Source organism: Parasteatoda tepidariorum, chromosome 1, assembly GCF_043381705.1.
Source record: "Parasteatoda tepidariorum isolate YZ-2023 chromosome 1, CAS_Ptep_4.0, whole genome shotgun sequence".
NCBI classification, from domain to species: Eukaryota; Metazoa; Arthropoda; class Arachnida; order Araneae; family Theridiidae; genus Parasteatoda; species Parasteatoda tepidariorum.
Genome location: NC_092204.1, coordinates 69,016,533 through 69,042,836, shown reverse-complemented (window position 1 = coordinate 69,042,836; position 26,304 = coordinate 69,016,533). Strand labels below are relative to the sequence as shown.

Sequence of the window (26,304 nt, the reverse complement as noted above, 5' to 3'; positions counted from 1 at the left end):
GTCCACCCTCAGAACTCATAAAACAAACATATGCAACAGTTCACATTATATCAGAAATTAATGGATTATAAATAAATAAAATAATATGTAGAAAAAAATCAATTCACCTGCTACTTTACAATCCTGAGGATCCTGCAGCCTTTCAGTTAAGGAGCCCTGTCGAAAAGATCCAGTTCTAGTGAAGGTAGCATTTTGTGGATCATAATTTACGATCACTGCTTCTTTATCTCGCTTTTGTTTTCTTTCTAGGCACACAGCAAATGCACAACCTACAGCATGGCTTAATCTTTCCCCCTATAAATGTCACAATTATAATATTATAAATAATATAATACTAATAATAGTTATAAATTGATACTAATATTGTATTGCAATTTTCAAAATGAAAATAATTAATACTGATCACAAGAAATATTTTGCAACAAATAGGTATTAATAATCAAGAATAAAATTCTTACAAATTTTTTTGGGAGAATTATTAAGATCAACCATTTTGAAAAGACAGCAACTAATGTTATGAAAATTAAAGTATTTATAAGTAATATATACACAAGGTATTAAGAACCATGTTAATAAATTATTGAACAGAATTACCCTTTATAAAAAATTTATTTCATGATTGATTATTAAATCGAACTTTACTTTCTAGTGATTATAAAATTCTGATTAAAATCAACCAGATAGATAAAAAATAAACTGTCTTAAAATTTATTCATATGGAACCAACCATTTAATGTAGTGTTGCCAAACAGTGGCTATCATCACTGGGTATATTTTTAAGACAAAACAACTGGTTCCTATAAGGTAACTAGTTTTATTATAATATTTAATATTTTGGTAATTTAAAAGGATTATGAAATAAATATTTTTGGACTAAATGCAATAAAAAAATATTTTAATATATATAAAGTTTATTAAGAGACAATAAAAACCTTGGAAAAATGAAAGTAAAAATAAATATCTCGAATGATTTATCATTCTTACACCATGTATAGCTTTATAAAAATTAAAAAAATAAGTTCTTTCTAGTTATTCTATTTTTCTTTCTAGTTATCTAGTATTTCACTTATTTTTTAAAAAAGAAATATATTTTTTTCTGTTTGCTAATAAATTTCCCAGATTTGAGGACCAACTTGCTCCTTCATATAATATAGATTTCAAAAAATTTATAATAATAACATAAATTATTATAAATGTGTGTTTTTAATTATTGTCATAAACTTTTAAAATGGTTCAGTTAAGAGTTCTTATTAACAAAAATTGATTATATTTTTAAAAGCACATTCTATATCTAATAGAGATTAGAAGTTCTTGACTTTGGGCAAAAAACTTGAATCCCATTTGCAATAGTTAGTCTTGAATAAGCAAAATAACATTTATACTGTAAATAGTATTTAGAATAAACATAACATTTCTGCTACCATTGACATGCAACAAAAATTATATTGCTAAAATGTTAATAATTTAATGCATTCATATAAGTAGAGAATTAATAATTTATTTAAAATATAAATGTAAAAGTGACCGTATTTTGACAAGGTGATTTTTTTACACTAATAAAGAAAATTTAAAATTTGAAAAATGCAGCAAGTAAAGAAAAAAATTTCAGACACAAGCACATGCTTGACTGCGGATAAAAACACATTAAAAATAAAATTTTGTTATAACATTAATAACAATGACAAGAAAGATTCAGAATGAACAACAAAAGGCATGTATAATTTAAAATTTTACCAGAAATATAAGCTATTACCGAATCTTTTAAGGAGAGAAAGCCATGACACATCCATCGACGAGTGGTACCATCGCGACAGATATAAGAAAATCCTCGATCGTGATTTCTGTCTGGAGCACAGAAGGAAACTTTCTCAATAGTTTGATCAACTAAAAGACCCTGGGAAAATAATTCATTTATTTATTTTAAAATTTAAAAAAATAGGATATATATTTCACATTTTTTTATGCACAGAAAAGGATTTTATTTCTTTGCACTATACAATACACACTTTTAAATTGTTTTAATTGTGTAAAGGTAAAAATAAAATATGAAGAGTTGAACATCAATGTTGCTACTCAACAAGAGACTTTAACATAAATAGTCACATTTTCATGGATCAATAAGCTTAAAGACATACTAGTTAGAAGAATTATCATTGTCAGATAAATCATAAGAATTACTATTTATGTTTATCATAAATTAAAGGAAGTAAAAAATAAACACGCAAAGTAAAATAAGAATGTTACTTAACAGAGATCTCAACACAACATACACATATATATTTCTCATGGATTAATAAACAAGAAAACATTGTAGTCAGAAGGATCAACAGCTTTATCTTTTATGATTCCTAACATTGTTATAACTAAAATATTTTTTGATAAGTGTTGAAACATTTTAAGACAACAGAAATACCAAATTAATAAAAAAGAATTATAGAATAAGAGAATAGTTAAAAATTTGCATACTAACTTTAGTTTCATCATCTACTACTCTTAATCCATCTCCAGTAACAAATAATGTGCCTTTAATGATTCTTCTTCGAGAATTCTATAACATAATGGAATGGACAAGATATATAATAACTATCAAACAAATTGAACTAATACAACAGCGATAAGACACAATAACATTCATTTAATTAAACAATGTTTTTTACCTGATCTACCAAGACACTTTGCAGTTATCTACATCTAGTTAAGTTAACATCCTTTTGTCTACATCCCCCTTTTTTTTCAAATAACTAATATAATTCTAAAATATTAAGTTTTCTTACACAACAGAAGATTACAAATATTATTTTTTGTTCTTTATTCCAACTATATTCCTGTTTCCTTCCATATTCTATAGCTCCTAACTTTCTTTGCATTTGTAAAATGTAAGTAAAGTGATTTAATATGACCTTGGACACCACAAATAATAATTAATTCAAATAAATATATAAGAGATCCAATAATGTGTCGTAAGTAATAAGTAAAAAAAATCTGCAAAATTAAATAAATCCAATTGTTACTTCTCTAACACAGCGTGTAAAAAATCTTTCTCAAAATATCTAAGCAGCTATGATATTCTTTACAGTCACAGAGTAACATAATCAAAAACCAGAGTAATTTTACCCAAAATAAAGATTAATTTACATTAAACAACAATGTCACATGCATTAAATTTCTTTTGATAAATAATACATTGTTTACAATTTTTTTTATATAAAAATGAATCTGATTTCTATGATTATTATTAAAAAAATTACAATAGTATTTACTTTTAATAAAAAAATACTATTCTCTTGGTTATGATATTATAAAAGTAAGGAAAGAAAACTGCTAAACCATAGCTTTCAAGTACATGTACCAATTTGGAAAAGAACATGATTGACATAGAGGGATGCTTGTCAGACTGACAATGTTTGACAAGTGAAAGCACAGCTGTTAATATTGTTGTACCATTTTTAAACAATAGTCAGCTATTGTAAATATAGATGTGTAAATAGAGCTTATCTGAAGTGAGAGTAACAGGTAATTTTTCTAATCCTCTTTTAGATTTTTATTAATTTCCTTATAAAAAATAAAACATTTATTTCATTTATCTAGTTTAATGCATCCTATTACATTAATGTACAAGGTAATTCAAAAATAACAAAAGAGAAAAAATATATAAAAATGTATGAAATGCAGAGTAAAATAAGAATAAATTTTGAAAATAAATTCTGAAAGGAAAATATTTTGTAGCAAAATAAAATGCTTACCCTTAAAACTCTAAGAGCTTCTTCACATACTTGCATACCTCTGGATTCAAATACTTCGACACAGCCAAGGTACTGAAATTTAAAAGAGGAATATAATTTTAAACTGAAAGTTCTGAGTATCCTGTAGAATAGAATCAAAAGATAATTTTTTCAAAATTGTAAGTTGAAAAATGTACATTTTCTTAATTTTATAAGGAATCGCATATTCTTTAAAGAAAATAAAAAGAAAATTAGTTGTGCTAAAATTATTTGTATAAAGTTGAATAACCTAAACAAAGATAAATCTTTTAATAAATTTATAAAAGTAAAATGTAATTTAACTAGCGTATTAAAATTTTTTTACACTATTTGGAGGGAAAAAATATTAAATTTCATATGAAAAAAAAAAAGGATTAACTATTTATTACTCTTAAAATAAAAAAAATTAACAAAAAATTATGAGTAAAAAATAAATAATTGCACAAGTTACAAACAACAAAATAAAATTAAATCATAAATAATGTTTTAGTTATAAAATATAAGCAAATGATATGTAATTATATATAAAACTTAAAAAAACAGATATAATTTTTTTTTTGTTTCTTTACATTATTCAGTGTTGACGACAATGAAGAAGTGAGAAATATGTATTTGGTAATGGGTGTCTTGAAATGAGAGTAATATCTTTTCAGTTAAGTAGAAGTTATATAAAAACCTAATAATACATAGAACAATACATAGGTTACATAGAACATAGAACATTACATAGAACATAGGTTAAATAAATAAATAAATATTATTCATTCCATTTTTCCAAAATTATTTTAATAATAATTTTTTCATGATTATGTTATTTCCTTTTTTCCATAAAGAGTTAAAACAAAAATGTGAAAAACACAAAAATAATATAAATAGGCACATAAAAAATTATCTGGTTGAAAGAGAGATTAAAAACGGGAGAGAGAGATACTAAAAATGCACTAAGTGCTACAAAAAACGTTCAAAAAAAAAAAAAACTTGTGACAAGAAATTATAGAATTATACAAAATAGAGTAAGAAGTTATTTTTAAAGTATTTTTTGTTTACAACATGCACGGTGAGTTAAATAAAAAGTGTTACATGAAAATTTAATGATATGATAACAAGGAATTTGATGATAAGCTAGAATTTAGAGCACTTTTTATGTTAAGATAATAAGGCAGGCCACACACTGAAGGTGCAAGATGAAAGGAAAAGACTTGGGGAAGGAGAATTCCTATATGTCTGCATTAGGATGCGCATGTCAGCTTTGCGTATGTTAATATAAACATATTGGAAATCGTCCCTAGCTTCCTACTTACTGCTACAGTGTAACCCGCTCCTAAGAAGTCACCAGTCTGCTTTATCCTAAGTACAGTGCTTGAATGACTATATCTAAGTGCAATACATACTTTCTTTTAAAATTATATCTGAAATACAATACATACTTTGTTTAAAAATTTATAAGGATCGTTGTGCAATAAAAAGGATTTGATGCTTTTCTAAGTGAACATGTTTGCTTACACCACTCCTTAGAAGAAATGCAAAATGTGAAAAGTATTCCTAATATCAATAAATAAGAACCGTGAGCTGTCATTGTGTCAGACTTAAGTTTGAAACTTAAGGGCAGATTGAAGTTCATCCAGCTTAAGATTGATAATTATCAGCTTGTCAATGAAGTGAAGGCAGTCTGTGTGCAATGCTGACCATAATCATGCCATTAGTCATGAAATTGTGGAACCTTAACCTCCATGACCCTCTTGGCCCACAACGGGCTGTTACAGGAAATACTTTTTATTAATAAATAAAAAATATTTATAAAAAAGATCCACAGCCCATAAGTGGTATTTGAACAGCAAACTATAAGTGATGAACTTTAAGTTTTAAAATATGGCTTAATATTTTATTAAATAATAGAAAAGAGTCATAGATTACCTTAACAGGAAAGTTGCATGTCCCAGCACGCACAGCCGCTTCATCTGCCTGCCACTGGTGAGGTTTACTACATTCAGGAATGTGATCTTTCCTTCTACGAAAACTATCACGCAAGCTTCTTCTAAGACGATCCATGACTAAAAAATAAAAAGACATTTTAGAGAAAACTTCGTTCAATTAACAATAAATACAAAAAAATAGTATGCTTTTTCTTTAAAAATCTCAATAAATCAGTTATAGAATACCCCTATATGTCAATTGAATATCGGAAAAAGTTTGTTTGATAGGATGGACTAAATTGTAGAGAAACTTTGTTTCATTTGTTCATTCTTATTTCGTTATTGTTTTTTTCTGTTTTCCCCTTGTTTCGTCTACAGTTACAGTAATATGTTATTAGAAATAAAATAAAAATCATTCAATATGGTTCTTTCTGACAAAACATATTTTACCTGTTCACCTTATACAGCTTACCATATTTTTGTTCCATTTGGCTGTGTTTGAAGTTCTAAACTATTATTCTACTCTAGATAAACACTTGTTGCACAACTCTAAGTCTCCCATTCATGTTTCCTTTTTACGACAGACTCAATTTGATCATTTTACATCATTTATATTTGGTACAGTACAACCAATTCTGGCTCTTACATCAATGAATTCTAAATTCAAATCCATCAAAACTATAACAGGATCAATCAAGACTAATTCTCATGATATAGTCATGAAATTTCTACAATATAACATTCGTTTCAAGCTTATAATTTTTACATAAATAGTTCAACATTCAAACTTTTCCAACACTTTTCTTTCTTTCAAATGAATCTTTTAATATGGTTCAGTTTTTCAATGCAATATAGACTTTGATAATGCATTTAAATATGTACAAAACTTCTTTTATGAGGTTCAACTTTCCTACATATCTATGAGATATAATATATAAGATAAATGTGCAAAGAAATATATAATTATTATATATTAGTTTGATGCATCATACTACTCTTAGTATTACATAATAGAATACAATAATTCCCTTTCAAATTATGTTTTATGGAAACGTGAATTCTGTATTGACAATGTATAAAAAATGTTTTCAATTCAGTCAATTTTGATTTTTAAAACATAAAATTTACAGATGTGATAAAAAAGTTTATGATTTTACAATAAATACAAAACTAGCAAAATTATACCGAAAAGTTTCAAATTTCAACTCAAATTTTATTTCAAAAAGCTTTTCAGAAGTCTTAGGAGATACAAATGAATAAAGGGATATTAAAATATTCCATCTGTATATTAAACCTTGTCTGATTACCAAATATATGCAAATAAACAATCGCCCTCTCCCATTCTCATAAGAACTTTTCAAAACAAATGATAATAAAATGTATGAATTTACAATAAATAACTTGAACAATTTTTGCAATTTACAAGGTTTTTTTTACTTATTTTTTTTATTGAAAAAAGGAAGGAATTTAGCAACTTACATTAAGAATTAATGACACCCTCACCCTAAGCAAAAATAATTTATCAAGTAATTTATTTCTTAGATGCTAATATAATTAAATGACTATTAATATAATAAAGTAATAACTAGCTAAACTGTAAGTTAATTAATTATTTATTTGTATCTCATAAATAACACTGAGAAATAATTTTTTGTTTGTTTTGTTTCCCGTGGCATAATTTTTTTCAACAGATCTTAGAAATTTTCATTCGTGTGCATTTATTTCTTCGTGTGCTGTTTGAACAGGTCATAATAGGGAAGCGTTTATTACCACATAGAACGAATTATCCTGGTATCGGTTTCTATGAGATTTTAATCTTGATGATGTGCCTTAATTCCGCTAGAAGTTTGTTGCAACATTTATGTGACTCAGTTATATATAACATTTTTCAACTTGTACATTTTGACAAAAAATAAATTAAAAATGTCATTTAAAAAAAAATCAGTTGTTTTAGGAGCAAAATTAATTTCATATTTGAAATCCCCACACCCAAATTAAGCAAGAGCAAGTACTTGTATAAATGCAACAAAAAATTTGTTACGCTGTGTAATTAATGAAATTCGTTATTTGATGAGGACAATAAGGATAGAAATTAAAAATTTAAGAGAAACTTTTAGCATAGAAGAATTTTTTAGATAAAATTAATGTGAAAAATAAACAAAAATTGTATTAAATGACTAAAGCATCAAATTCAAACGATTCACAGAATCAAATTCAAACGAAATACACAATGTGGTTTTTTTTCCATTGAACTAATTAATACACATTCACAATATGAAATTTAAAAATCATAGCTTCCGTGTATTGAATGCACCTTTTCAAGTTTAAAAATGATTTTTATTTAAATTTGTAAAAGGGGTGTGGCGGAGGATCCACAGATATTTAAGAAATGTCTCGATCATTTCAATTCTTTAAATAATTTTTCAGAGTTTTTTTTCTATAATATTACAGAAAAATATTAAAAATATAGTTAAAAAAAACAAACAAAATGATTATGAATATTAAATTTTAAAACAGAAAACTAATGAGATTTTTAATAAGCAATTTACAATGTTTTTTTAAGTTATATTTGATTATTGTATTTATTTTTATAACAGGAATATATTTAATAATATTAATATACAGGAATATATTAATTTTTTTAGGGTGAGAAAAAGATATATGAAAAGTATTGATAGCTTAAATTATACTGAGGAAATATCTAACAATTTTTATTTTTTTGAAAATAAGCAAAAATATATAGAAGAGAAAGTGAAATACCTAATTTAAAAGTAACAATTTTTTTTATAAATATTACCAACTTTTATAGCCAAAGATCTTTACAAACATAAACACAAAAGCTATCTGAAACACATAAAAAACCTGTAATATTTTAAAAACTCCAAATTAGGTATTTTTAAATAAAAGAAAACTATGCAACACTTGAAAATGTTTAACTGCCAGCCGTTTTTATCTAACTATATTATTAAACATTTTAAACATCTAAGTAATGAAAGACATCAATTCCTTAGCAAAATAAATAGGAAAAATATTTCAACAAAAGAATGAGGACAGTATGGGGTGTGGCATAGAAAGAAAACATTGAAGGTCTAAGCACTGAGCATAAAAGATAGCTTTGATTTTAAAATGCAAATTCATGAAATACCTAAAACATTTTAAAATTTAATATATAAAATAAGTATTAATCATAATTAAATTTTAATTATCAAATTTTAATTGTTGGAAAATTTTTAAATTATTGTAACTTATTTAAACAGATTCAAAAATTAAAAAGTGAAAAATAAAGTTATTAAATTCAGTTATAATCAGTTTAACAAAAAACAGCAAAAAACAAAGTAAATAATATGAAATAAAAACTTACTTACGACAACTATTTTGGGTATATTTCAAAAATAGAATATCTAGTTATGGAATGTATATCCAATGGGTTGAACACAAATATTTAATTACTGGGTTAAACAAAAAAAATCCAAGCATTAATCACAAAAGCACCTGTCAAGGTGTGGAAAGGAAGAAGAAAGTAGGAAAGGTAAGTCCCGGCACAGGAGCATCCCTCACAGCTGTTTAAACTCTCATCCACGGAATGATGAGGGAAGAGTTGACAGCCACACACATCAAATTTAATTGAGCTCAAAGAGCTTTTGGCGAAAAAAGAAAAAAAAAATTCAATATCTTAAAATTAAATCCAAGCAACAACCTTCGCTGAGCATAGCTCGACCTACGCTTCAAGGTTCAACCTCATTAAACATGCACTCGCAGGCGCCAGATTCCCCATCGCTTGTTTACGATAGTTCAAATTAATGCAAAAAAAATCAACCCAGAGGAGGGTATAAATTAAAATTACTCGGGTGCTACCAGGGTAATACTTACCCATTCTCTTTTTAGCAGGTTTCTCTCGTAGTTCAGAGTGGTGGTTTCCCATTCTCAGTTAAATGGAGCGCAACACAGGTAATAGTTTCTCTTGATCCACCCAAACGCAGTCTGGAGGTGGACAAGTGTTTTTCTTACAACTTGCTTACCATTCTGAGTCCGGATAGTTCGGATTCGGGAGCAAAGAATGGACACGGCGTTTTTTCAAAAGGCACGAATGTGGCACACTATTTTTCATATGTTAGGATGCTTTTCTAAAAAACTTGCATCATCACACATTCCAGATTCAGTGGTCGGGAAGAGAAAACCTTGATGTGTGTACAGGTAGAACATCGCCACAGAAAGAGCGGACAAACCTGTTTGGCGCGAGGTAGTCTCGGTTTCTCAGCTGTGAGAATATTTTTTATTATTTTTTTTATAAGTATCTTCTTATCGGAGAGAAAACTTTTTTCATCGTTTTTTAATCTCAGCTGTTTTTGTGTAGAGTTTGAAGATTTGTTACTCTTTATTCTCTCTCGCTCTCTGTAAGGTCAAATCTCACAAGGTTTCTTTTCTATACATAAATATGTGGGTTTACACTCGACTAAGTAAGCAGTCAACAGTGCGAGGCATTAGCGTAATCTTTTGTGAGAGAGTATTTGGCGAAAAGGGAAATAAATGAAGAAAATTATAGTAATAAAATAATGTTATTTTCATTTCTATCTAAAGCGCGACTAGAGAAAAACACCATTGGATAATGATATGATTCAGAATAACTTATTTCAACATCAAGTTAGAAATGTATGTATATAGTTGAATTATATAATAATTTAAGAAAACATAATGATTAGAATAATTACTAACATTATCACCTAACTCTTAAGTGGTAATAAAACACTGCGAATATAATGAAACTGGATACCGGGAAAAAGTTACAAACCATGTTTATTGTTACAATTAGCAACTTACGAACATTGTAAAAAAATAAAACATTTTTTCGTAATAATATTAATATAATTATTAGTGCCAAATGAATGTTTTGGGATAGGACAACGTAAAATAATACTAAAAACGTATAATTCACACTGTATTTATTTTATTCAAAGATTTATCTTACACGTGCAGTTTTTTCACACCTTGTAATCGCACAGGAAACTAATCTGAAAGTAATGAAAATATAATCAAATCATTAAGTTATTAATAGAGGAAAAAATTTTTTTTTTCTTNTTTTTTTTTTTTTTTTTTTTTTTTTTTTTTTCCTATTCACATAATTTCTCTTATCACCTAAAGTTTAGAGAATTTGTTTTTCTTTTCTGTATCACACATACATAAAGTATATAAGGTATATAAAAGAAATACATCCGTACAGATGCTTGATAAATTTAAGAAAGCGTTGTTAAATTTAAGAAAGTAAAAACTAAATCTATTAATGCTAAACTTATGTTTTTATTTCCTTATACAATTTAAATAATAAGAAGAATTACAGTATTTAATTTGAAAATTTAAATATTAACTACATATTTAACATAGCGTTTTAAGAATGTAAACGGATTTAAAATTATAATTATTTAAAAGAGTTAAATATGGAGAAAAAAAAACTTTTTTTTTCTTTTCTCCTTATTATAAAAATAATTTTAAATTTGTGGTTAATTCTTGAAGAAAAAAAAATTTTTTTTTGAGGTTTTAAATACTTAACTTACAGAACGTTCACTACTTAACAAAAAATTAAACATCAGATCCGTATAATATACCTAAATGCCGTTCTCGGAAAATTCCTTATTATTACTGAAAAAGAAAGAAAAAAATTCGTTTTTACACTTTTTCCTACCAATGCAATCGAGATTTAATAAATATTCACATGATTTAAAATCACACATCGCGATTCCTATTTGCGCAATTTAAGATCGCGCATCGTGCTCCTTACATTCAGGATATTATATCTAATATCGTGCTTCGTATTCACGCGATTTAAAAATTATGCATCGGAATTCGTGTTCAGGGACTTTGAAAATCAAACATCGAGATTTGTATTAAAGCGATTTTAAAATTAAACATTGAGATTCGTATTTACTCAATTTTAAAATTATAAGTTCGAATTCTCATTCAAGTAATTTAAAAATCACATATTGAGATTCATATTCAGACAATTTAATTAAATAAATAAAATGTCGCATTGATATTTTTATTAATATCTTGCTGAAATTTCAGGTATTTTTTCAATTAAAGTGCTTTTGCACCTAACATTTTTCGATTTCTATTTTCAGCTTTTTTGGTTATTTACCAAACTTATCCCTGTGGTATGAATCAATATATTATTATTATTTTTTTAAATTAAACTTTTTTGTAAAAAATCCATGATTTTCAAACGATTTCGGCAAAATGAGGTGGCGAAGAAAGGATTGAAACTAGTTACAAGAGTTAATCAATGCATACAGAAAGCTTTTTAATTGAGATTTTGTGTTCACAGAAACTTTTTCATCTAAATTGAACTCAAGATAGGAAAGCTCTCATAATTCAATGGATCGAATTTTACAGGTTGTGGCTACTAATTTCGAGTGGCAAAAATCGGAGTCTGTGTAAAAAGCGAGAGTTGTTCAGAGCAATACGCTTTCGTGTCTTATTTTGTTACACATCTGTTCTACTTTACGCTGCTTTATCTTTATGCTGCTGCCTGTGCTAGTTTAATTATTATACTTAAGGTATGCATTTTGGAACATTGAAAAAGGACCTTAGTAAGTAAAAATCAGATGATAAAGAGTGCAAAAGTTATCCAACATAATCACCCCCTTTTTTTAACGTTGACGCACTACACATGCTCTTTGTAATCTGTAACTAACAATAAAAAAATCTATATTAGTTAAATCAATGAATGAAGAATTTAGATCATTTCACCTTGTTCAAGTATAATTTTTTCTTCCTATACTTTAGGTTTTAAAATATTGGAATGGTCGTAATTTTTTCCTTTGGTTTCAATTCGTACTGAATACTTAAATTTTAAACTATCTGACTTTTTTGTCCCTTAACAGAAAATATTTTATTATTTAGATTTTTTTTCAAATTTAAAAGAAAATCGCAACTTTGTTAAATTTTAATTATACATATAAAATATTAATAAACTATAATATGAAATCAAGTTGATTTATATCGAACTACACATCGAATGATATTTTGAAATATATTTGACGGCGAAAGAAAAAAAAAAGAGTAAAATTAATTTAAAAATCCTGAGTTATAAATAACAATTTTATTTTTATCGAAGCTTCCTGTTAATATGAAAAAATAACACAAATAACAATAGCAGTAAGTTTAATTCCAATCTTTCCAGAGATGAAATTAGTTGTCTTCAAAATAACAAACTTGCAGAAACAAGTTATTTTTAAGGAAACGAAATCAAAAGAAAGTATTCAAAACGCATCATTTATTTTTCCTTCAAACTTGCAATTAATTACAATTCAAAAGAAATTAACTTTTCCATTCTATAACTATGCTCATCTTCGAATTTAATTGCGAGATGAATTTATCTCATACGAAAACAAATCTACTATTCAGCAGAGGAATAGTAAAAGCTAAAAAACTTAGTTTTGATTAAATTTTTCTGAATGAAATTGCACAGTTCTTGGTTCTTTTATTTACTATGAATAAACAATATAATGAAAATCCAGAAAACGAGTTTTGGTAATGGAAACTTTAGGTAACAGTAGTTTAAACAAAATGGACGCAACGGGGATGTACGGTATAAGCACGAAAACAGCAATAAACTTGATTTGAGGCCTTGACAAGCTCATGATTAATTTGCTAGTTTTAATATCAGTACAAATTACAGAGAACTTTATAAGTCAACACGAATTTTCCATTAAGCTAGAATATGCACTTCATTTCTTTGTTTCATTAGTTATGAAGATAACCAGGAACTGGTTATCTTCGTAAAAAATGATTTTTTTACTTATTTACTTTAGAAGCAATCGCATTGTCGGTCAAAACTGTCTCAACTTTTAATTTTACTGATTAACAAAACCATTATAATTATTACATTAGTAAATTATTATTATTATATCAGTATTAAAAATGCCTACAATATTAAAATGAAAATTTGGTAATTAGGTTCAATAGAAAACATTTCAATTATTAAAATGAAACAAAAAATATTCCAAAATAGTAATTAATTACCTAAAATAATAAGGAAATCATATTTATGTAAGTCTTTAGGGATTATCATGGACATGGTGGAACCAAGCAATGGATTCGGCTGAAATCGCATATTTCATTATCGTGTAAGCTCATAGTATCAAGTTGATAGCACTCTCTTACGTTATTGTTTTCGTTATTGTTTCGAACTTTTTTTGGAAAAATATTTCAGCGATTTTACAGTTTTCTTGTTTAAAACAAATAAATTGCTATTTGCTTTTTAGCTTTTACTTAAAAGATACTCAGAAGATACCATAAATTTATAACCTCAGAAGTCAAAATAAAAAAAAAAAGAATGTTTCTATTCTTTCTGTAAATTTACTGAAACTAAATCAAACTATCACATTTAAATACTGTTAATCATCTACTCTTAAAGGTCACTAGAAAAAGGGGGGAGGGAACTTAGCACCAGGGAAACTCAGTTCTCAGTATGTCTGAAATCGAAGTTATCAAAAGAAAGATAATGCCCTGAAGGGGCTTAAAAAAAAGATTGTCCCCTTGGAGAAAAATGATTGTCACCTTATGGGTAACAATAAATTGGTAAAGTATGGGTAATAATATAATGGAACAGTGTAATGTATGTATGTGTAACAATGTAATGAAATTAAAATATGAGCCGCTATGGCAGAGTGGTGCAATATCTACTTAGTTTTAAAATTTATGTATATTTTATTAATTTATAAAATTTAAAATATTATAAAGTAAAAAGGAAGAAAAAAAAAAGATTTAATGTTTTCAGTAAATCTCATTATGCTTGCTAACTCCATCCCTAAGAAAATTACTTTTAATATTAATAAATAAAAGCCTTGGTCGCTCAGTGGTTAAAGCCACTGAACTGTCTTTGTGAAGGACTGGTCTTCGATCCTAGGTAAGTTGAAGTTCACCCAGCTTCAGATCGATGGGTACTAGCTTGTCAGTGAAATGAAGGTGGCCCTGGACATTGCTGATCACATTGCCACCATCATACTATTGGTAATGATATTATGGAGCTTCAACTTCAATGACCCTCCTGACTCATAACGGGCTGCTATTGGAGTGCTAAATCGAAATCGAAAACAAAAAATAAGTTAATTTTCCTTTGAGTTCCAGTCGTGTACTTTAAAAACAGAACCATGTTTTCAATCCACCAGTTCAATAATTGTCTTTTATAACCGGCATTGAACAACAGACTTAATTCTAAGTTTACGACAATCAATGTTCTGCTTCGTAGTCATGTAATTTTGAAGTCAACCCAGAAGACAAGGGAACTCCTGGATCAAACTAGCTTTCGTGGAGGACTTTTTGATGGAACTAACCCGCATTTGTGTTACACGGAGAGGAAATCCACGAATAGTCCGAGACAAGAGGACTCTAACCCATGATTCGCCTACCACTGAGGATATTTTGCGTCAGCTCAGGGGTCAGTGCGAGCCGGTTACAGAATTTGTATCGATCAGTCATCGCTTGGATTCATACCCGAATCACCTCAATCAGAGACAAGCGCTTTAACCCTAGCTACCACGGCTTCTCTGTTTCGTTTTTATTTTAAAGTCATTCAAATATATAAAGAATCTTTCTTTCAAATTGACATTCTTATAAAATGTGCATAGTATGAGGCAATTTACCTCCAATGAAATTGAATTAATTTTATTTTATTAAAGTCTAAATAAATTTACTTATGTTAAATGTTAGACTACCACGTTTACTATCTTTCAACACCGCATGCGTATGTTACATCGTAACCAAATGTTGGAAGTTATTAAATGATAAGGCGCAACAACCTAATATTTTCAGGCTTTCGAAAGTTTTGCAGTGCAAAACCTAGTTTGAAAAAGCCGTCATTCCTGTAGGAATTTCAAATACCTCTAATTCAAAGAAGTATCAATCAACATTTTCAAAAATAGATCCTAAACCCAGTCAGATAGCGATCGAACAGTTTAAAATAAACTTTCCCCAGACATGTGCTACAATAAGCTACGCTTCATATAACCATAAAACATTTTTATTTCATTGTGCATTTCATAATCTAGACTAGAGATCGAAAATAGCAATAAGCTATTAAACGATGAAGACAATTGAGAAAGTATGGAAGTAATCAATTCTTAAGTACCGCTTTGGCGTTCACTCACCTTTTGTGTACGCAACACATGTGATTTTTGTAATCCAATTAGATGTTTGTCTTGTCCACCTGTTATCCGCCTACCAGAAATATTTTTCTACACTCTTCATGGAACATCAATTAAACTGCAGATAACTCTCGGTTAGAACTTAAGATAAATAAACTGACAAAACCAAAAATAGTTAATGTAAACAAAAATGAGTTTATTTGATCTTGTGACAATTACCCTGTTTAAAAGTTAGGTTTAGCTGCATTTTCTATCAGAGCGAAAAAAAGGTGAATGCAGACTTAATTCGAAAGATAGAAAAAACATTTGAAAATCATGTAGGAAGACTTTCTATTATGCATCATATTATATTACATATCATAAAAAAATAAATAATAATAACTAAGATAGCTATCATACATACGCTATTAAATGGGACTTATTTCTACACTTATTGCGAACCGAAAGCTCACTAAATTTTTAACTTGAAAAAAATGGAAAAGAAAGAAAATAAAAATGTACTGCCGTCTCATAAACGCCTGAATGGGGAAAAAAAAGCCCTTTTTTTTTTTTTTTTTAAACGAAAGAAAGAAAGAATAGTTATTACGAATTGTGTTTTCTTAATCGTAACTACACTACTTTTAGATGTCAGAGAACAAGAAGAAAATTCTGAGTTACTTCCTATTAAAATAAATTGCCGAACTTATACTTTTTTATCATTACGAACGAAAGGAAAAAACAACAAACAGACGTTAATATTTTTTGAAATTGACAACAAAATTAATGTCAGGCTAAAAAAAAATTCATACCTTATTAAAATATTGTGCTTAACAAATGCAAATGTGTAAGTAGAATAATTAAAATTTGCATTCTACTTACACTTACAGACTTTTTTAAAACATGCATTTTAATTTCTGATTTCCAGAGACATTGTGGATTTTAAAAATGTTGAGCGCTTATGACAGTTTAAAAATTTTATAGGTCAATGCAAAAAAAAAAAAAAGTTTATTGCCATGGAAAAAGTTGGTAGCTCACATTTGATATAAAAGGTTTTTTTCAAAAAAATAATGCGAATAATGTTAAATATTTAAATGTAAGAATATTCTGCTTCCGTTTGACTCGAAAACTTCTTGCATGTTCGTAAACTTGGCTACAAATAGCCTAAAAAGGCGCATAGTGGTCCGAATAGTCAACAGAAATCAGAAACTTGAAGTTAATTGATCTTGAAGTTAACAGAAAGCTATGGAAAATTAATCTGAAGAAAGGAGAAAAAAAAAAACTTTTTTTGTATATTGCAAGCATGCACCCTTACCCTGTAAAACATGAAGGCTTTAATAGTTTTGTAAAAAAAAACATTGAACTTCTAATGCTCATCGCATTATTCAATTCATAACTTATTTGAAAAACTAATTTCAGAAGGAAAAATTCGAAAGTTTGTAACAAGCAATCAGAATAATTATATCTAATATAAATTAAATCCAATGTAAAAAAAAAATCGGTATTTTACTGATTTCCTCTCAAATAATATTTCATTTACAATCCCAATTGTTTTTACAGTTTAAACTTAAGTTGAAAATTATTTCAGTAAAAATCCATTTTCAATAGCAATAAAAACTCTTACATCCTCAGTTAAATTTTTTGTTAAATTGGCTTTATAATAGCAATTATAAATCCCGAAAATTAGTAGATACTCTTTTGTCAAAGTGTTACAATTATTGTTGGTAAGATATCGTCAACATAATCCCTTTTTCACAGATACTTTGGATAGTAACCACAATAACTATTGCAAATCTGACAGCATATTCCTAATTAGTGATCTTCCGAAACCCCAAGAATTACACAACAGTTATTCAAAACGCTTCGATTATTGGCCAGCTTTTTTTCGATTCAGGCCACTGTGCGCCGCCACTGCTGTTTCTGAGAGTTTTCTCCAAGCATGCTTCTCACTTGTCGTTACTCAAAAACTAATGAAAACAAAAACCAAAATTGTGTATATATATTACACAATTTTGGAGATTAAGGACACATAATTTTGTGACCAACGGTATGATTGTGGCAGTGGGCCACAATCATGCCGTATTCCATATTCTTATAACAACAAAGAGCGAAAGTATGTCGTTTCACTTAGACCAATGTTTCCCAAAATTATGACTTTTGTATACCTAAAAAATTTTCGTAAAGCTGTGTACCACTAATAAAAAAATGAATGTATTTCTTTAAAAATATGTTTATGTATACAAATATATAGTAAAATATCTTTTTAGTACAAAGTTTTGTTAATAAGTTTATTTGCATCAGTGAGAAGGATGATATTGTTTTTGCTGTGATAACAGTTACTATAAAAAAAAAATTGCAGAAAAGTTAAAAATCACAACTGACTGTTGACACCACTAATTATTAACTGTTAACTCTGCACAAAATAGCCAATAGAAAATACCTCATCGTAAATTTCCTTTGGCTAGCTTTGTTTCTAAATAAAATTGTTTGAAATTTTCGTTTGTTGCAAGATATTTCGCATAAGAACACGTACCTCAGCTAAACTGCTCCCGTACCCCTGGGGGTACGCGTACCACACTTCGGGAAACACTAACTTAGACTGTACTGTCTAATGTCGCACTTGCTAATGTCCTGTCTAAATCAAATTTTCTATCTAAATTAGCTGCTCAAACAAGAGTTAGAAGTTCGGCGGTGTTCCTATCATAAGGATTAAAATTATTTTGGTATATCCGACAAGGTTATTTCTTGTTACTCTATACTGAAGTAATAAGAAATGGCAGTATAATTATAATTCATTTAGTTCCGTTGTTCAATCACATATTTATTTTTTACGAATTCTTACTACCATCGTCAATGATTTACAAATAATGCATGCACAATTTAATTTTTCGTTAACATGGAAAATTATTTTTCCTTCTTTCGGCAAACTGATTTAATTTATTAGAATCTGAAAAAATAATTACAATTAAAAAAAACATACGGCTTTACTTCTGACGTGTATTAAATTTGACTTCGTGTCAAAAATTCTAATTTGGTAATTAAGAATTATTAAGCAACTTCAATTTCCATCGTGCGAAAACAGCTTTTAATGAAGGTCGTCTTAGTTTAAAATTAAATTTTCATGACACTTGAGGGGAGGGGGGAAGCAAAGATGAAGCTCTTCAAGTATTCGAAGCTTTCCAGGTATGAATATGTACTGTAACTGAAAAGGGATATCTATAACTTTTAAATTAAAGATAATACATACAAAGAATCTTTTAGAGCTGTGTCCAGAATTAAAAGCTCCCTGACGAGATACGTGTTAGGAAAAAATAAATAAATAAAAACACGACGTGGTTAATTGGTTTTATGTTTGGAAAGAAATCGCTCATTTGGCAGTCTTTTGCCTAGCTTGTTAATTACTTGCTTCGTATCAAAGATCATAATAACTAACAAGTGATTCAGAGGTTTAGTTTCGTTAAAAGAGAGTATTCGAATTAATAACAAGATTTTAATGGAAAACAATAATACTTTAACATCTGGAATTTTGATATAATGATTGAAGTTTCAAACAAGATAGTTTTCATCAGTCTAGAGTTCTAATAAAATCGGATCGCATGTTCAAAAATTTAAAATTTCAGTTTCATTTTGAAGGCGCTGCCAACGCCATCTGTAGATTTACTAAAAATCAAGTGAAGAAACTTGTGTGTGTGTGTTATCATCTATGTATCGATATGTTTCTTTTGTACATCAAATTTATTAAAACTAATTATTTTTATCAGAGTTTTATTTAATATTATTATTTCCTCTCAAATTATACATGTTTATTGCATTTTCGAAATTTTTGTTCGTATTAATTTAAATTATAAAACAAACTTAAAATAATATTAAAAAAATTTCACTTTAAAAAAAAAATTCTTATAGTTTACAGTTTGTCCAATCCTTCAATACTCTTGACACGTTCAACAAAATGGGGCAAAATAGTCCCCGTTACATTAAGTCCGAAATATCTACAATGAAGAGTCAAAACACCACCTACTGTAAAAAATACCATCCATGCACTAAAAATGGAATTTGGAGCACAAATCAAATGAGGTCTTCAAATCAGATTACCCGAAATTATATTTAACTTCTACACATGCAAATAGTTAAAGTAAATGCATAAAAAATAATGTTTATTAAGTATACGGTAGAGTACAAAAATAGATAAAATTTCAAAATTTAGAAATAACTTCAGCAAAAATTTTCACAAAAACAAAAGTTTTTTTTTATTTTTAATTTCCTTAGCAACAATTTTATCTTGATTCCAGTTGAGCTTAAAATTGGCTCAATATGGGTCCTACATGAACATGCACCGAGGGACCAATATTGGGATGTCTAGATATTTTAACATTGGTCCTATACAGGCCTTTATCCCGGGCCATTAAAGAGACTATATTGGCTGAAAAATGAACATAAAATATCGAACGAATCTGACAATTCTATATCGGGCCTAATATTGGTTGTAAAATATCGAGCAAATCGGCCAATTCTATACTGGACCAATATCGGAAAAATAACGGACCTTTGAAAACTTATTGAATTCGTGAATATTGGTCCAATGAGCGTTTGAGTTATTTTGCTGCTAGGGTTATTTCTACTTAAATTGAATTCAAAGGAATATAATTTCGAATAATATTTGTAGAGTTATACATTAATAATACAGTTTATCAATCAAAATGCTAAGATTTCCACTTATCACTCATTATTAGCATAGACTATTGCACTATCATTTAAATATAACAAATGTCTCAAACAATAACCTCTCGCACGCAAAGAGAGAGAAAAAGAACAAGAACAATTTTGTTTATTTAGGAGTAATTATAAGCAGGAAGTAATGTTTAAGTCTGTCTGCCATACTCGGTAAAGAAGCATAATTTCACTACAGATTTGTTTTGTTTCATTCAACATGCATTCAACCATAGAAAATATGAGTACTTATGAATACAATTTGTTATAGTTGCAAACAGTAAATGAAGTCTAATTTAGAAATTGGGTAACTTTTAGATCGGTAATTTCAGTAAATCTTGTTAAGGGTTTAGTAATCATTCGAAGAAAGTTAGAAAAAAGATACGATGCATTTTTTCCTACTACATTTTACGATTTATGTATTAACATTATTTATCTTTATGATTTAATACTTATTCAGATTTTATAATTTTAGATTACCTTTATATTTATATATATAATTATTTTTATTTTTCATTTATTAGAATTTATAATATATAGAGTGATACTTTCAAATTTTGTGTATTTTGCCATATTTTTGGAGCTGTTAAAGCGAATCGATAATTTTTTGCACACAAATATATTTATAGCTTTTTTATCCAAATATATGAAAAAAATACAATTTTGTAATTATTATTATATTTTATAATTCAATTTAAGCATGACTGGAAAATTATTAACATACTTATATACATAGTATACATACTTTTTTTACCTCATTTTAGAGAATGCAATTTGGAATGACAAAATTCAAAATTTTAAAGAAATTAGTCGCCTTTTAAGAAATGAAGATTTAAAATTACGACTTTTTCGAAATTGCATTAGTCAGAAACAATACGACCTATTTAGCTTAAATTTTGTCATTTAAAATGTGTAAAATTTGTATACTTTACAATTCAAACATTTAATAAAAATTTAAATAATGAAATAGAAATTAAATAATTAATGAAATAAATTAAATAATTATTAAATTTTTTTAAAACAGAATTATTTTAGGATTAAAATAAGTTTTATACAAGTGTGCAAATACTTTGATTCGCTTAAAATAGTTTTTGTATCAGTTATTATAAGTTTAAATATCATCTGCACTAATAAATTAGGTTAGCCCATACATATAACATCTTAACACGCCAAAATCCGATTTGATCAAAATTTATTCGGATATTCAATTTTTTATCTTGTGTACTGTACAAGTTTTATAAATAAATTCTTATTAGCAAATATCCGAAGATATTCGCAGTACTACATATATGTTTGCATTAATTCCACTTTCTCTCACTCAATCTGTACAGGAAGATTAAAAAATAAGAAGAAAAATGTTTTTTTTTTTCAATTAGAATTATAAATAGTAAATAACATTTTAAAAAGAGTGATGTATGAATAACATTGTCTTAAAAAAAGCTTGGAAAATTGCAAGTTAAAGCAGCGGTTTCCAAATGGTGTTCCGCGGAACCCTAGGGTTCGGTAGGAAGGTCACAGAGGTTATACCGTGAGTTAGAATTTTTTTTTAACCAGTAATGATTTTTAAAACCTATAATAGGTTTGTATATTGTATTCAACCAATATCAACCAATAATCCATTATTTATTTCATGATAAGGTTATTTTTACGAAGTTATTTATGTAAAAATGCAATAACATCAAAATAGGAAATTTTAAATTTTTCCAAGAACAATACATTGAATAAAGTGCCACATGATATGCATTTGCAAATTATTACACACATATTTCTCATCCGACTTTGAAATTCAAAATAACATAATCCAATTCAAGAATAAAGAATTATTTTTCTTTGATAACCTTTCTCAAAACTAATACCAGTTCTTTTTCAAAAATTCTAATTCAGTTTAAATTATTCAACTTCATAGGCAAAAACAATTAGACTTAACTTATACAGCAAAAAACGTAAGCTATAGAATTCAAATGCCTAACATAAAACTAATTTTTTAAGATTTATTGATTAAACAATGAAAAAAATTCATTCACATTAATTTCTAAACTAATTTAAAGTATTTTTTTTTACATGCTTACACCTGCTAATGAATGTGTTTTAAAAGTCAGAATTCTACCAAGAGAAGTCAAAGTAAGAAGAAAAAGTTAGACAAAGAATATAAAGTTTAGGGTTTCGCGGCTGAAAAAAATTGGGAACCGCTGAGTTAAAGCATGAAATAAGTCTTTAATTTGATTTACTCGATGGCGTAAAAGTGGCAATAATTCCAAATTTTCATTCTGAGGTAATATTTATCTACCTAACGGTAGTGAAAGATATTATGAAAACTGTTAGTTAAGTGGTTCCGCTTCAATAAAAAAAAAAAAAATTCCAGAAAGTACTACAATAAATATCGCTGAGGTTGATATTTCATAAGCAACAAGAATTCAACAAAATAACAAGTTTTAAGAAAATTCTTTTTTCTGACCCATTACTATTTGCTACGTGCTATAGTGCAAGAAAGCGTGCTTTAAGGGTCCTATTCAGTCACGTTTGCAGCAATTTAGTAAATAGAAAAGATACGAGCATGCACTTGTATCAAAAACGTAGAATGGAAGCGTAGATGAAATACCCAAAGAATTTTTCGATCAAACAACGAAGCTTCCTATTCAGTGAAAATCTTTTTTTTAATGAAAATTTAAATAAAAATTATTTTTACATATGTAAGCACGCAACATTAATCGAACTGACAATTCCTCATTCGCATGTTTCTTAAGAAGACGTTGGAAGGCGGGAAAATTTTCATAGCAAATTATGTTTTACCTCTATTGGTATTTGGAAATTTAACGAAAAGTGAGTTCAGATTAATCTAGATTAAATCATGAAGTTTCGAATGCTAAAAAAATGTTTTCAAAATATAAAAATGGTAACAAATTATTGTAGGTTTACTTTACCACTCTGTATTCCCGGCACAATTTTCTCTCTCTCTTTTTTTTTCCTTTTTTTTTCATTTTGACGCCATGAAAAAAGAAAACTTCAGCATTCCAAGCTTCCTGGTTTACTTTAGATTTTATTTTAATTTATTTGAAAACTTATTGNATTAATCTAGATTAAATCAAGAAGTTTCGAATGCTAAAAAAATGTTTTCAAAAAGCAAATTATGTTTTACCTCTATTGGTATTTAGAAATTTAAAGAAAGTGAGTTCAGATAAATCTTGATTAAATCATAAAGTTTCAAATGCTAAAAAAAGGTTTTCAAAAAGCAAATTATATTTTAATTCTATTGGTATTTAGAAATTGAAAGAAAGTGAGTTCAGATAAATCTAGATTAAATCATGAAGTTTCAAATGCTAAAAAAATGTTTTTAAAAAGCAAATTATGTTTTACCTCTATTGGCATTTGGAAATTTAAAGAAAGTGAGTTCAGATAAATCTAGATGAAATCATGAAGTTTCAAATGCTAAAATTTTTTTTTCAAAAAGCAAATTATGTTTTACCTCTATTGGTATTTAGAAATTTAAAGAAAGTGAGGTCAGATAAATCTAGATTAAATCATGAAGTTTCAAATGCTAAAATTTTTTTTTCAAAAAGCAAATTATGTTTTACNAAAAAAAAAGAATTTAGGTAAACTTAAAGTAAACTATGAAGTTTCAAATGCTTAAAAAAAAAAAAAAAAAAATCGAAATATCAAAATGGTAACAAATTATTGTAGGTTTACTTTACCACTATGTTATCTCGGCATAATTTTCTCACCTTTTTTTTTTTTTTTTTTCNTTTTTTTTTTTTTTTTTTTTTTTTTTTTTTGCATTTTGACGTCTTTTTTGAAAAAAGACAACTTCAGTATTCCAAGCTTCCCGGTTTACTTTAGATTTTATTTTATAACTGTCGTTGAACAGCCGACCCAAATTTTTGGGTTTACGACTAATGTTCAACTCTGTAGCATTGTAATTTTGAACCTAATCCAGAATACAAGGGAACTCCTGGATCAAGTACTGGGAGAAATTTGCTTCCGTGGAGGACTTTTAGATGGAACTAACCCGCATTAGCGTTACATGGAGAGGAAGACCACGAGAATCTCGTGCGGTTAGCCTGACGGCCAGGGGGCGCTAACCCAATTTTCCATATTTTGATTAAACTTTAAGCAGAGGAAAGAAAATTTGCCGTGACGTTCGTCTCCCCCGGTATAGCGTCCTCTTAATATTCATATAAATAGGGATCGTCAAATATTTCGAGAAACACGAATCGAATCAAACATCTTGGAAATACATAAAAAATATTTTCAAAAGATGCATTCTATGATAACAAACTCAACCGACGCCATTCTTGCAAACTCACAGCTGTTCTAAAAATATAGCATATTATTTACAAAAAAGCATCATTTCCTATTACGACGGAGTCTTCGAAAAACAGATTTAAATAGGTTTTTAAAATATCAAACACGTCTACTTTTAATTTTCCGATCTGATAAGGATTTCTTGAAAATTTGTATGATATAAATTTAACGATCACAGCGCCATCTTGGAACAGACCTGCAAAAAACATGAATGGTGTTTTCTACACTAAGAAGTGCTGCAAGCTTTTCACCATTTTTGTCGTTGGCGACTGCGTTTTTTCTGGTTTCTAAAATGTTTAGCGTTCATCTAGATGAGGAAAGCCGTTTTTCTGCGGTGCAGCAAAGGAAGTTATTTTAAGTTTAAATTAATATTTCATAGTTATTTTAATGATCAGTTAATGCATTAAATTTCCTTTAATGGGATAAATAACTATAGAATATCCTTTAAAGAGAGAAATAATTATTCATTTATTTCATAAAAACATTAAAAATAAATGGAGGCGTTTACAAATATCCTTTATGCTTTAAAATGACTATTCTATGCCAATTTTATAAGAATGAAAGATTTAAATAGTTATTCAACCACGATTCAATCCCAAATACAATAAATATGTATTATCTAGAAATTTGATAAAATTTTATGAATCAAGTGACAAACTTTTATTGTTATATATTAAAATATAACACTCTTCATTACAATACAAATATAATAGAACACGTGTGTGTTTTAAGTTGTGTTATATATGTAAAAGGTATGTTATGAATATTTTTCCTTAGTAAAAATGTAGATTTAAACGAAAATGCCATTTTTAGCTAAGGTGGGAAGCAAACAATCGATATCTATATAATGAATAATTTATAAGATACATATATTTGGATAAAAAAGACGACATAATTGTTTCTTCCAGTTCACATATTTTAAATGTGAAAGACAACAAGATGGAAAATATAAATCCGAGGTATCACTGGATGGTGTAAAATAAACGAATACTATGAATAGATTATGTAATAGAATTGCGGAAATGTGTTATCAGCGTTTCATCTTGGATAATGGTGTGCCGAAAACTAGATCGTAAGCAGATTGTTCCAGAATCAGAAAAGGTGGATGTTCGATAAAAAAATTTTAAAAAAATTCTTCATACAAAACAGGTCAAATAACGAACAATATAATCAATAATATAACATAAAACGGGCCAAATGAACGAACCCGATTCTACGCTAATTTTTTAATTCACAAAATTTTTTGTAGATTTTTCAAACATTAACGAAAAATAAGGACTATCTTCTGTGAATGTTTTAATTAAAATCGAAATAATAAAATACTTAACTTATACGGTCCAAGAACAAAATCGAAAACAAGAATACGTCTAATATATATATATATATATATGAAAGGGTAGCAGTCATGGTGAGTGATGTTAGGCCACGCAGATAGCAGTTGGAAGGCAAAAAATATTTTATTAGCTTCACATAGTATATTTAAGACATTTTCTAGCAAAGGCGGAGCTC

The 26,304-nt window shown here is 27.7% G+C and overlaps 1 protein-coding gene across 3 annotated transcripts in view; it reads right to left on the bottom strand.

Moving 5' to 3' along the window:
* Positions 1–26,304, bottom strand: part of LOC107438995 (NUMB endocytic adaptor protein) — a 61,548-nt gene that overhangs the window by 5,456 nt on the left and 29,788 nt on the right. For 2 of the 3 annotated variants that reach the window (XM_071181836.1, XM_071181841.1), the window contains exons 2-6: positions 5,676–5,812; positions 3,744–3,815; positions 2,471–2,548; positions 1,754–1,894; positions 108–294 (exon numbers count right to left, since the gene is read on the bottom strand). In XM_071181836.1, the coding sequence (XP_071037937.1) occupies positions 108–294; positions 1,754–1,894; positions 2,471–2,548; positions 3,744–3,815; positions 5,676–5,810 (613 nt within the window). In that variant the 5' untranslated portion in view covers positions 5,811–5,812. Of the gene's footprint in view, positions 1–107; positions 295–1,753; positions 1,895–2,470; positions 2,549–3,743; positions 3,816–5,675; positions 5,813–9,544; positions 9,907–26,304 lie in introns of those variants that run through there. The other variant, XM_016051433.3, reaches the window with a different exon arrangement.